The sequence below is a fragment of the Lepisosteus platostomus genome, chromosome 8 (genome assembly GCF_059453375.1).
Source record: "Lepisosteus platostomus isolate fLepPlt1 chromosome 8, fLepPlt1.hap1, whole genome shotgun sequence".
Taxonomy (NCBI): domain Eukaryota; kingdom Metazoa; phylum Chordata; class Actinopteri; order Semionotiformes; family Lepisosteidae; genus Lepisosteus; species Lepisosteus platostomus.
Window position 1 is genome coordinate 40,780,836 of NC_142618.1, and position 13,287 is coordinate 40,794,122.

The following is a 13,287-nucleotide window of genomic DNA, read 5'->3' on the forward strand; positions in this document are numbered from 1 at the left end:
GAGCACCAAGCTAGAATGACTATGAGAGCACCATTGAAGCATTCAAGACTCAAGCGTTTGATGAATCTTGCTGAATACAGCTGGTATCTCCTTGACTGCCACTTCCCAGTTAGATGGATTAAACAGCCGATTAGCAGGAGTCACTGTGAGGACTTTTGAGCCATTAGAAGGAAATTTAAAAATGAATACCTTAAGTATATCAATGGAAATTATTAATTACATTTATTATTAATCTAGTAATACTTTTTTTTCTATGAATCATAAAAGGACACCCAGACAGCTGCCAGCTCTAAATAACTGAAAGTTAGCCACTGAAACTAACAGGAGCAATGTTCTGCATCTGTTTTCAGCCTTTAACAAATTCACCGTGAAATGAATCAGTGTCATTTTGTAGTAAGCAGTGAAGGCACTTTTTCACACATTCTCAACTTGCCTTGTCTCGCAGTATATTCATTATCTTCAATTAGTCTTGCCAGTCCAAAATCAGCAATCTTACACACTAGGTTGTCTCCTACAAGAATGTTGGCAGCTCTCAGATCTCGGTGTATGTAGTTCATTCTCTCAATAAAAGCCATGCCATCAGCAATCTTAAAAACAAATTAAAAAAGAAAAATAAGTTACAAATTTTAATGTTGCACCAATATCTTGAACAGGAGTTCCACCTGTAATCAAGCATTTATGTACAACACAAATTAACACATTGAGACCAACTCCGGCCCCTACAGTGTTTACAGAGACAACAGGAATTATATTTTTCCAAAAAGAGAAGAATTTGAAGAAACATGCAAAGACAGGGGTATAAGACAAGGAGTCATGTGATTATTAATTTGTACAAAAAGAAACCTTTCAGAAGAGTTCATCACTGAACAATCACTGATACATATCACATATACAGTAATTAATTCCTTTTCTTGAAGATGAGTGATTCAACAGAGATAAGCAAGAGGAAGCTGTACAGGACTGTCTCTAAGCTGTAAGAAGACACTTGTTTTTCCATGTACCTGTGCAGCCATGTCAACCAGCTGTGGAAGCTTGAGGAGTTTCCCCTCCCCTTCCTTCAGAAAGTCTAGTAAACTTCCTGCAAGACAAGACATACCGCACAAGATGAAGAATGGGAACAATTAAGAAATGAAATTTAAAATGAGACATTGAAGCTGTAAATTCCATGGCGTGTTTTTCTGAAAGCATCTATCAAATTTACTGTACAGAATGTGTTTCTCTCTGTACAACCGTGCTAAAACAGCACCTAACAGTAGAAAAAAAAATAGGCAACACTTAATGCAAATTAAGCATAATTAATACGAATAATGTGTGACTGATTCAAAACCACAAAAAAACACTTTACTAATATTTTCAGTAGCTGCAAAACGTTGCTTCTTAGTTTTGAGAGCAGCATTGACATGCTTCTAAATCAGTGTGTTCTGGAGACGGATCCTTGTGGTGGACAGTAATAATTATTATATTATTTCCCTTCAGGAAACCCCTTTTATTCTCTATGAGACATGAAATGTATACTTCTGACAAATGGGATAACCACACCAATGCTGAAGCTACTGGTCTGTCAGAGTACAAACTGCAAATTTATCAAACGTATAAAATGAAACAAAGAAGAACAGATACAATACTAAGCACTTGATGAGGAAGGGGAGGAGAGGGCTTGCCAGTTGTGTGGGTGAAAAGAAGACTGAGAAGACAGATTTGGTCCCAAAAAACTATGATGACGAATGTACTTATTACTCCAATTCCTCATGACTCAGAGAGGCTTGGCCAGATGGATAAACTGTTGTTGCTATCATCAGAGAGTAAACATTTAGATTTGCACAAGAAATCTACACTTCACATTGACAATACAATAGACAGAAAGTACTAAACAGTATATAGCATGATGTATAACTACTGGTACTAATTTTAAATTACAAAGCGTATCAGCACATTCAGGGAGAAGCACCCCAGAAAGGTCTAAGCAGGACAGAATTGGGCAATGGGTTTCTGACAGAGTTCACATCTGAGAATGTCTTACTTTGAGTAGATCTGAGATTTTTATATTGTTTTTTTCCCGATGGTAAAATTATTTATAAAACTTTATTAATTATAAAACTGCAGAAGAAACACCTGAGCCTTAATATTTTTCATTTAAAATGCATTTAATTCTTTTTTTATTCTAATGTGGAAAATTTAAAAATACACATTATTTAGACTTCATTTTCGTCTTGAATGTAACAATGGAAGTAAGTGGACCTAGTGCAATATTTCAGTTGCACTAGTCTGCATGCACTGATAATTCAAAGAGGGAACAGGACAACGTGAGGACAATGTCATATATAACTCGCATTTTTCCAGTTCAGACTGATGACAACCAGCCTCAATAACTTTTTTTAAAGCAGTGCTCTTTGGTGCAAACGAGTGATGGTAATTATAAGACCATAAGTCTTAAGTAGCACCAAAAAATAATAATAAAAAATAATAAAATAAAACAAAAAGCACAAGTGCAAGAAAAAAGCTGCTCTTGAAAAAGTTATATTATTTAAAAAGGAACAGTTTCATTTAAATGCCATTCTAACTAATTAAAACCCTTTTCCAACCACAAAATATTTAGCTGTACATAACAAATTCAATTTTCATCAATTCTACATAACCCTTAAAACAAACTCTAGGCTCACAAAACTTTCATCTCCACTCATCCTTCAAAAAGTCAATAATGACAAGCTAGATGCAATTATTAGCAAGGTGTATATTTGGTATATTTATTTTAGGGAAATAAATGTCAAGCACAGTAAAGCAATTTTCTTTTTGAAGAAAAATTACTTGAAATAACAGGTCAATAATCCCAACAAAGCCTGCTCTGCATATATAATCTGTTATCATTGTCCAGCCAATTCTTTAAGAGCCAAAGTTCACTGCATTCACAGACATGAGTGTTCAAACTATTCCAATTATTCTTGCATTCCACATAAGATGATTATTCAGATGGAAGTGATTTTCCTCTACCTTTAATTTTGATGCTAAAACATCTCGTATTCTACATTAAAAAAGCTTGAATTTCCAAAGTATCTCTAGGTGCTGTGAAAAGACTTGCCTTTAGCCATGTATTCAGTGACAATGTAAATGGGCTCCTCAGAAACCACAGCATACAGAGGTACTAGTTTATCATGCCTGAGCTTCTTCATGATCTGTGCCTCCTGCAGGAAGGCCTCAGGCGACATTGTCCCAGGCTTTAGAGTTTTAATGGCAACCTTTGTAGTTCCATTCCATGTTCCTGAAATCCAAAAATGCAGAAATAAAATATATGGTAAGAACAAATAAACTGAAAACCAAGGAGGTCTCTACAGCTTCAAGGAATAAGTACTAAATACTCATTTAATAGGAAAGCTGTGGGACTTGGAGGTCTTGAAACACTGAGACCAGTGACAAAAATAATTAATGACAATTAAATGTTGCCAAACTACAACTCAACGTTTCAATGTATTTATAACTGTCTAATTGTTATTTTTATTCCTAATTTATTTTTATTCACATGTTCATCCCATGATCATCCCTTCCCCATGGGAAAATGTCCACCTGTCAACATAAGTCAAAATTATTTTGTAATTATTACTTGTAAGGTCCTATACTGGCAACCTGTTGTGAAAGGCACAAAAATGAGTTATTGAACTGAAGTTAATGAACTTCAGCTACTGCCGAAAGAGGAAATTTGATATTGGAATGCTCTGAACAGTACAAAGTTTTCACCTTATGCAGATAATCCATTTGTAAGTAACATTAAGATTTCCAGAACTGTATATCTCTTACTTGGTTTCAACATGTAATATGCATTGCTCAAAGAAAACAAATACTGCAAGAAATTGTTCTCACCCATCCACACTTCTCCGAAGCATCCCTGCCCAAGTTTCACCTCCAATCTCAAGGATTCTCTAGGAATCTCCCAGGCATCCTTTGCTAGACCCTGTGTCTGTGGCTTCACAGTAGGACACACTGTTGTCAGTCTGTGGCACAATCCATCAGCATGTTCTGAGAACATTGAAATGGAGTAACTTTAGACAACCACAGCTTTTCCAATCAGTGAGGTTCTTCACAAAGTTCAGCTTTGTCAAGCAAACACACACAGCTTGTGAACTACTATCATTAAATATGACACATACTTACTACTGGTAGTTTATTTTATTACCTGTGTAGTGTTTGACCAGCTTTTGTAGCGTTTCAAATTGTGCTCTTGTTGTAATGTAGTAGCCCCCATTGTCAAGTTTTCGGATTTTGTAGTGTTTCACATTGTCTCCTTTCATCTCATCCCAGTCCCGAATGGAAAGGGAATAAGCACCTAAGGAAATGAAATCAATGTAGAAGTAACAGTCAATGGAGAGATACTGAATATATCTTATGGAAACAGTTTATGCATACCTGTAAATAATAATAATATAATAATAAACCTTATTTTATATAGTGCCTTTAAAGGTGGCTTCTCAAAGCGCTTTACAGGATGACAATAACAATAAATAAGAATACACAAGATAAGACAATTACAATATATAGAGGAGACAGTGGATGGTGGTACTAAGAAGAGCAGAGGGGTGAAGAATGGAACCAGTTAAGTAAAGGCTTTTCTGAAGAAGAGGGTTTTGAGTCAGGATTTGAATTTAAATGCCATCACTTTGATTTTACCACTGGAAAGTATTTTTTCTTAATTCATCTACTGGAAAAAGCATTTACTTTGAATCAGAATATGCTACACAAGTAGCCATTTTCATCTCTGCTGAAAAAGCTTGTACCTAGAAAAAGATTACTAACTACTGCATGTCTTCATACAAAACTGTTATATTTAATGCACAGAGGCTAACACCAAGCTAAAAAAAACTTTCTGCCTCTCACTTAACATTACAGCAATTAAGTGTTTTCCTTCAACAATCAATCAAGCAGAGTCTACAGGTGAAACTAACCATTGATACATTACAGTCACTCATCACATTTCAGTATGGCATACTATTTAATATATACAGTTTTATTGTTATCAATTCTTCAATGATATGTCTGGCAGTATTTTTTCACAGAACAGAGATGCAAGTAGTGGAAATTTTATATTATATAGATATTTTAGATAATTATAGTTAATACTGTTACAGCTTTAGGTGACTGAGAAGTGTCTCTTGGATTTTAGATAAAGTTTGTGACACTTGGAAGAGTAAACACTTCTAACTTCAATTGTAACGTTTACGTTAGCATACCTAAGGAAGTTGTGGATTAATGATTGTCAAGGAGCAGTACAGACACACAATATAAGATCACATTAAGAACACTGAAAAAGGAGAAGAGACAAAAAGAAGCAGGGAAGAAGGAGAGGAGAGACAGGAGTCTGCAGGATTTGGGACTTGAAGCTTGCGCCAGGAGAGAGCCCCTACTCCATGATCTAAATCAAACCTGACTGGAGCTAAGTGTTTGAAACTTGTTTAGAGAGTGTGCTATTCTGTGTTTTTAGGGAACTTGGGTTTCCTGGATAAAAGATACCTCAGAAACTTTCCTGCTCAGGGTGCATTTTTATGGATAGGGAAATAGGCTCCCATTTATTTTGTTGCATCCGGGGTGCCGAGATACATTTAACTGCAGACTGCATTGTATTTAGTTAGAAGGCACCTCATCTTTTATGTAGCCTCTGTAGGCATTAAGAGTCTAATGCTGAGTAGCAGTCTGGGGTTTTCTGGGTGACCAGAATGTTAGGCCTCTGAAATGCCTTGTCTGTAAATACTGTATGTAGAGTGTGTTGTATGTTCTGTTGTGTGTAGTGTAACTTGTTACTTGTCATTGTAATAAATATTGTTATAAATATGTGTTTAACCACGTAAGCTTGGAATCATACACCTCTTAACAAAGCTGTGCCAGAGAACAAATAATTAATGTGCCTCTAATTATACCAGCCACTCAGGTATATTGCTAGAAATCACTTACAAGTTGAAAAGTTTATGAATAATTATTTCACTTATTGACTTAACCGCTCTGTCCATTCCTGTTTTTCACCAGTTTCGTAACAATCTTAATTTTATATTAAAAAGACAGCAATGTTTTACTATACTGCTACCTGCAATTTAAAGAGGTATGTAGTTGTGAAATAACTAAAAATGAGAAATACTAAAAAGGTACATAGAGAACAAAGTCTGACGGTTTTACCTTTAGTAGTTTCACTTTCTCTCACTAAGAAAGTGCCTCTCTGGTTTCCTGGATTCAACAGCAGCCGTTCTGCATCTTTGCGTCCCATTTTTCCAAAGTACCACCTAGAAAGCCATTTTAAATACATAAGCATAATTAGAACTATTTAATCAAAGACTGTTCAAGGGTATTTTCTGTAAAGTTTAGCATTAAGCTACTGCAAGCAGTTTACACATCTGCCATCTACAGGTTATTTTTTGGCTAGTCAACAGCTGAGAATTTATTCCAAGGATACATTTTTGTATACACATATCGCTAATAGTATGGCTATTAAAACCAAGACTTTAGGCAACATAAAAGTAGAAAATATAAATCAAGGTATTCCAAAATAAGGTAAGCATCTTAAAACAATAAAAACACTAGTGTTTTCTACAATATAATGAAACTTAAGTGTTTTTACTCAATTTGATTTGCAAAGAAACAGTTAAAAAGTTATTCTGAAAACAAAAATTTAAGTAACAAGTCCCCATCAGCTGACTAATAATATAATTTGATAATTTTTCAAGAAAAAAAGAGCTGTAAAACAGGACAAGAGAAGCAATCAGAAAAAATGGGGAACAAAAAGCTACCAAATTGACTTAGTTAAACAAAGTCATTATCCAGCTTTAATGAAAACTCTAAGTGACTTCTAAATACATCAGCATTCACAATGTGTGTACTGCTCCTGGGGAGGTCATAGATTTAGAGCTGGACTACAACCATGCAAACAGCACTTAGAATCTGGAGACAGATCATTCAGAACCTTACAGGTAAGCAGGAAAAGCCCGGGGGAACTGTATGCCAATGCAACTGGCAGAGAATGGGAGTTGTGTGCTGTTGCAGAACAGATCAGACCAGTTTCTTAACACTTTCAAAAACATGGGGTGAAGGTCACAGTGAAGCAAACCAACATCAAGGTTAGCAGACAACAACTGGATTCACCCACTGATGCTCCCACCAGTACAAAAAAAGTTTACTCATACTAACAAATTTCAGTATTGTCTAAAGTAAATCACAAAAAAGTGCAAATTAAAGTCCACCCCTTACATAAAACTCTCTTGTGAGTGGATCTACATTTAGATTGAAAACAGCAGGGGTATTATAAATAGGCTTTGCTTGTCGTTTATAAATGAAAAACCTCAATCCATGTTGACAGTAAAAAAAATACTAATCCTTAACCTCAAAGTGGAATGGAAAATTCATGAAAGAATTAAATTACCAATACATCTTAAATAACCTGAGAAGTACGAAAAACAATCTCCGAACAGTGTTTGTTTCTTTAATGCCTACAGTAGAAATGTATGGCAAGCGATCATGCCCTCTCAATTACAATTAAGTGCAATCAGATCATTAGATAAACAGCAAGAAGAATTGGCCTTACTCTTCTGCCTGAATGGAGTCTGCCGGAGCCACGTAATTACTAGGAATGTATCCTTTCTTCCCTGTATTAATGGACCTTGCTTCCCACCAGTCACCCTCCCTGAAAAAGGGGGAAAACACAGTTAGACTTCAGCTGGTTGTGGCCTTTTCAGCAGAAGGTATTTTTTTGCTTCTTCAAATTATCGTCAATGTCCAAAATTTGCAAAACACTTAACATCAGGGCTGTTCAACCTTTTCTGTGGAAAAGGCCATGCTAGCCACCTGATGACACACAGCTTTTGACAAAAAATTCAGTTAAAGAGAAAGCAATAATCCAGCAAATTTAACAGTATGCTAAAGCTTCTACATCACGCACCGCTGTGGATGCAAAATCTATTATTTATATATATATTTTTTTTTAAATGTCCTGTGTCTTTTTAGAATTCCTATCTGAAACATTAATGCCGAAAGCAATGAAGAAAAATATACCAAAAACATTGATTGGTGAACTATTTTCATACCCCTTATACTCTTTTACTATGCTCATTTGCTGGCTGTCTGGAGTCCCACAGGGCCCACAGGTGAGTTTGCATCAAGTGCAACAATGACCTCAATCTCACTCACTCAACATCACTAGCTCTCAGGCCGCCAACAAATCACAGGGACTGTTGCTGCAGAGCCAAAGCTGAAAATACTCTAATTCAGCACTCTGAAAATCCCCTGGCCAGCCGTACTAAGGTAGTATTAAACTGAGTACTGCAATTTTCATTTCATTTTTTCCACATTTACAATAAAAAAGGCAAGGTTTAAATCTCATATTTAGCTTATTTAACACAAATGCAGGGATACTACCCAGAATTGGGTTCCCACAATTTTTTTAAATAAAGACCTTTTTATGGATAGACAGATGTTTGTAAAATTTCATGTTTCACAATGTGTTAAGTTATTTAGAAATGTAGAAGAGATGGGTGAGAATTGCATAAACTCATTCTCCTTGAATGCCCCGAATAAAACTGAATGGTATTTCTTTAGTACTTACGTGTTATTAATAATCTGGAACCTATCACCTTTCTTAAATGAAAGGTCATCTGAAGTTCTAGCTTCATAGTCATACAAGGCCACAAAAAATGTAACCCCACCTAAAGGCAGAAAGGAAAAGTTAGTTTTAAAAAAAGGAACATTTAAAACTCCAAGAAAGTGTGATAAATACTTTGTATCTGATACTCTGGTATATTTGCACACTTTTGTATGTATCACAGTGGATTGTTTATACCTTCATTACCTGAACTATGACCAGCCCTTCATTAAGTTACTCTCACTGTCCGTCTGAAGTGCTAATTTTATGTTTATTTGCAAAACTAGACACACCCATACCTATTTTTACGAACATAGTTTGTACCCATTAACTCTTGTGTATACGGAAAATTCCTAAAAAGAAATAAAATATTTACATTATTTCTTATGGGGAACAATTATGATCCAGACCCCAGAAATAACACCCCTTTACTTTTTTTTCCCCACCAAAAAATAACAAAAGAAACAATAATCTAACATTCAGACTGCGGCTTTTGTTTAAAGTAATAAATGCTCCTTACCTATCTTAATCATATATAGGTACAGTACTGTACACTAACCACTTAATTTGCCTTTTGTGTAATTAGCCAGCTGCCCAGTTGGTCACAACTTGCAACCCATTGAAGCTAAGCAGGTGTGAAGGGAGACCTTCCGGGGAAAACTAAGGTTGCTGCTGGAAGAGGTGTTAGTGAGGCCAGTAGGGGGCGCTCACCCTGCGGTCTGTGTGGAACCTAATGCCCCAGTATAGTGAAAGGGACACCATATTGTAAGAAGGCGCCATCCTTCGGATGAGACGTATAACCAAGTTTCTGACTCTGCATGGTTACTAAAAATCCCAGAGTGTTTCTTGAAAAGAGTAGGACACATAGGTGACCTACCCAAAATTTCCCTCTGGCCTTTACCAATCATGGCCACCTAATAATCCCCATCTATGAACTGGCTTCATCACTCTGTTCTCCTCCCTACTGATGCACCAGTACGCTCACCACACACCAGCTATGGCTGCTGTTGTATCATCCAGGTGGATGCTGCACATTGGTGGTGGTGGAGAGGAGTCCCCATTACCTGTAAAGTACTTTAATTGGAGTGTCCAATTAAAGTGCAGGGGATTATTATTGCAAGTGACCAGTTTATGATCAACAAACACAGGTGGGAGGCCAATGTATCACACACTTCCACTTCTGTGTTTGTGCACCTGGTCTCAATTCAGACAACACACCGGAATGAAGGCAGTTCTGAAACTCACTAATTAGTATAAGGATGATACAAATCAGAAACCCCATTCAATGCTTTATACTTTCAACAGCTATCAACAGAAATTTCAAATATTCCTGCTATGAAGAACACTGCTTGAACAAAAGCCAGAATACACTTGGGGCAAAAGGACCAAGGCTGTGTATCAGTGCTGTTTCTCATATTACTCAATATCTGCAATAGGAATTAGGGGGCTTATATTTACACCTCAAAATCAAACTACCATTTTATTATGTTATTTAATATTCAACATCAGACAATCTAATGCAAATCTAATGCAAATCAGTATCATAATTTGATGCGCAAGCAATTTTTCACACAGTTCAGGAGTTTTGGTGAAATTAGTTCATGCTTTCTGCATATATCACTGCTACATTTTATCATAGACTACAACTTGAAAAAATAAAAACTTTGGTAAGCTTAAGATTTCTTGTTTAATGAGAACATGCCATTAAACACACACGTAGATTTAACATTTTGTTGAATGCATTTTGGATGTGGAAGCCCTTTACTAAAGGTAATTTATACAGCAACTACTTAAACAGTCTAGAAGTCAAAGCTTTAGAAATATTTAAAATTGTCCCGGAGAAAATGACTGCATCTCTTGATCTCAATAGTACTGCTGATGGTTTATTCCATACACAAATCAGAACATCTGTATTTTAGGAATATTCTTATATCTGTGATGGCAACCACAGTGTTCCTGCAATGGGTTCTGAAAATTAAAAGCCCAGGATAGAACTCCAGAGTCTATTAACTAACATACATACATATATATACAGATGGGAAGAGCAGAGATGAAAAACAAACTAAATGCACATTTGCAGGGTGCTGTGTTATGCATCACAGATGTACTCCTGACAGTACCAAGGGTTGTACCAATTTTGAGGCACTTGATTATAGGGTGCAATGGGTCTTTGGGACTACATTTATTTTATTGATTGAGCCACCTCCAAGCCTTTGACTTGAAACATGTTAAATTCAGCTGACGTATCAATTGATGTTCCAAACCCTGTAATTAAGCCTAATGAGGGGATGTGTATGGGTGGAAGGGGTGTACTCCACAAATGATCTAAAGCCAGTTCCATGACAGGAGAACTGACACAGCACTGCACAGAACACTGGTCTCAAGAAGTGTTGTCAAAAACTGACTGAGTATGATAAATGAAGATAACTGGAATTTTTGCGACTATTAAACAATTCCAGTTACACTCTTCTTAACATTTCTATGAAAATGTCAATGCAAAGTGATTGCATGATGAAATTTGTATATTACAGAAATAATCCTTTATTGGTGAACCTGGAGCAGTCTGTCAATTTCAGAAAAGGATTTGTGTACCTAGTAATCTGGGAGATCAATATATTCTAAAATCTATATTATAAATAATTTTCTGCATTGAGAATTTAAAAAATGAAAAGAATTCAAAACCCTTTTTATATGTTGCCTTTGATTTGGTTTGTTTCATAATGTTTAGGGTCACCTATACTCACTGGCCAATATACTACAAACTAAAAGAAGAGAAAAGACAGGACTGAACTACAAATAATTCAAAGCTTTGTGGAAAAATATGGAACAGCTTGTGGCTGCTCTTGCTGATCCCAGAGGGCCAGAATATTATGCAATGAATGTCCCTAATAGTCTGGTCAGGGACATTTGGAAATGTAGATGCAGGTAACAATGTTCAATCAGCACTACTTTGCAACTCTGTAGTGTATTATAGCCATTGACAAAAAAGCTATTTATCTGCACTAACAACAGCAGCTTACAATGCACAAGTATAAACAATATTATACTTCTGTAAGCATTTAGTTGTTTTTTTTTGGTGATCTTTATCCAAAGTATGACATAACCAAAATATTTCTCAATAAAACAGGCCCCGGCAAGTATGTGTATTAATTTAATTCAGATTAAACCCTGGCAGAACAACAGCGTGGAGACATTAGATGTCCCAGTGGGCAATAAAACATTGAAATATTGACAAAATGGTATATTCCTTTATATATAATGTATATTATCTGGGGTTCATTCAACAGAACGTCTAAGATGCAGATATATTTAAAATGTGGACTTTGTGCCACATCTTTTGATACTAGTATCTTTTAAGCAACTAAACACTGTTCACAGCCTACAAAATTAAACTACATTTAAGAATGCAAAGGAACAAGTAATAGGTTTATTCCATGCTGAAAGAGTAGAAAGAAAAAGCTACCCACCTGAACTACACTTAAGAATTTCCACTTCAGTTTACATATAGGTAGAACACTTCTCAGCTGAGAAAAGTTAATAATTTTGACTGCTCTCAAAACAGAGAAAGATAGCACATTTACACAAATCATAAGGACGCCAGAGAACATCTCACAATATCCTCACAACAAATCTCTTTTAGTGTGCAATGCCAGAAAAAGGCAATAAAAGTGTGGACAAAAAGACAAATGCCAACAACAGCTGTAGAGTTTTGTTAATATATTCTCCACATCATATAATTCTTATCTTTCCTCATCCCAGAGATGAAATCTCTCTGAAACACTAAAGCAGGCGGAAAAAAATATTTACATTGTAGTATAAGGGCAGCACAGTGCCACACTGGAAAACTCACAACATGATGGTTTTCACTGCACCGGTTCCCTGTTATTCCCTCCTATTCACATGATGCTGGCTAGATTAATTGGCGTCTCTAACTTGTCCTTGGTCCTGGGTGTGGTGTGTGCGCGCACATGTGTGCCCGGGGTTGCAGAAAAGCAGACCAGGATTAAGAAGTTTTCTGATATATAAAACAAGAATTCCAGCCCTGACAAATGTAGAACTGTATATACTGTAAAAGAGCCTCTGTTCTTACTTACACCACATGGGTTATGACTGCTGAAGTGTTAAATAAAAAAAATTAACGGTTAGGGAAGTCCAGCAACTAACATTGCAAAAAAAAAACACATATTTTACATATCAGGGAGACATGAGAGTACAGCTACTAAATGAAACAATCAAGTAGGTAGTCCATTACATGAAACAGCATATAATAGAATGTTTATATGTGAAAAAATAATCAATCCCATAGATTTAGGCTTAAACAGCCCCTCAAGACAACATAATTCATTAAATAATTTACAACCTTAATCCCCTGGAGTGGGGATCCTGAACGTGATTCATGAGACAATTTTGGAGATGTTTAAAAAGTATTTTTGCTAAAACAATATAAAATGTTAACGGTAAACAAACTGTGAGTCAAATGAAATGTCAGAAAAAAACCTACTAAAAAGAATGAAGTAGGCATTACTATTAAAAAGAAATCAGCATCAGATATTATAACATAATAAATTCTGGCAACAGAGCCCAGAGGCTCTATCTCTATAAGTTACTACTATCAACTTTCATGAATGTATGAAACACTTAATCCTAAAATTACAAACTGGCTCCAACTTCCTTAAAGGCAA

At 35.8% G+C, this 13,287-nt stretch overlaps 1 protein-coding gene across 2 annotated transcripts in view; it reads right to left on the reverse strand.

Annotated features, from left to right (window-relative positions):
* Positions 1 to 13,287, reverse strand: part of yes1 (YES proto-oncogene 1, Src family tyrosine kinase) — a 52,661-nt gene that overhangs the window by 7,125 nt on the left and 32,249 nt on the right. Inside the window, exons 3-10 of one of the 2 annotated variants that reach the window (XM_088643432.1) lie at positions 8,570 to 8,669; positions 7,553 to 7,651; positions 6,154 to 6,257; positions 4,166 to 4,315; positions 3,853 to 4,008; positions 3,073 to 3,256; positions 1,002 to 1,074; positions 434 to 587 (exon numbers count right to left, since the gene is read on the reverse strand). In XM_088643432.1, coding sequence (XP_088499558.1) covers positions 434 to 587; positions 1,002 to 1,074; positions 3,073 to 3,256; positions 3,853 to 4,008; positions 4,166 to 4,315; positions 6,154 to 6,257; positions 7,553 to 7,651; positions 8,570 to 8,669 — 1,020 coding nt within the window. Of the gene's footprint in view, positions 1 to 433; positions 588 to 1,001; positions 1,079 to 3,072; positions 3,257 to 3,852; positions 4,009 to 4,165; positions 4,316 to 6,153; positions 6,258 to 7,552; positions 7,652 to 8,569; positions 8,670 to 13,287 lie in introns of both variants that reach the window. The other variant, XM_088643431.1, reaches the window with a different exon arrangement.